General features: G+C 51.6%; 1 protein-coding gene across 1 annotated transcript in view; it reads right to left on the bottom strand.

Moving 5' to 3' along the window:
• Positions 1 to 372, bottom strand: part of LOC119589449 — a gene marked incomplete at its 3' end in the record, with an annotated part of 2,287 nt that overhangs the window by 1,394 nt on the left and 521 nt on the right. The window contains 1 exon segment of the mRNA XM_037938055.1: positions 39 to 295. Coding sequence (XP_037793983.1) covers positions 39 to 291 — 253 coding nt within the window.

Here is a 372-nt window from a genome sequence, read left to right on the forward strand (position 1 = left end):
CGCACCAACCCCAACGAAGTCACAGAAAGAAGCTTTACCATCAATGTCTTCTGCTGGGTTGTATAGCCTCAGAGTCCCCGGCGCCCCCTGGTCTTGAGTCGCGACGTGGGAATAGAACGGGAGAAGCGAGATATAGTGAGCCTGGTAGGTGGGCGTGCCGCGGTGAACCAGGGGCAGTATGGGTGATGTGTAGTAGTAAACTGGACCGTCGTCGTCATCCTCAACTTCATCCGACGAAGCCAAAGCCATCGCCACCATGAGGAATCCAAACACTGATAGTATAGTCTTCATATTTCTGTAATATGCAAGAGGATATGAGGATTGAGGATAATGCCAAATACATCAAGTGGTACGCGCAAGCGCAAGCGCACG

Source organism: Penaeus monodon, chromosome 25 (genome assembly GCF_015228065.2).
Source record: "Penaeus monodon isolate SGIC_2016 chromosome 25, NSTDA_Pmon_1, whole genome shotgun sequence".
Classification (NCBI taxonomy): domain Eukaryota; kingdom Metazoa; phylum Arthropoda; class Malacostraca; order Decapoda; family Penaeidae; genus Penaeus; species Penaeus monodon.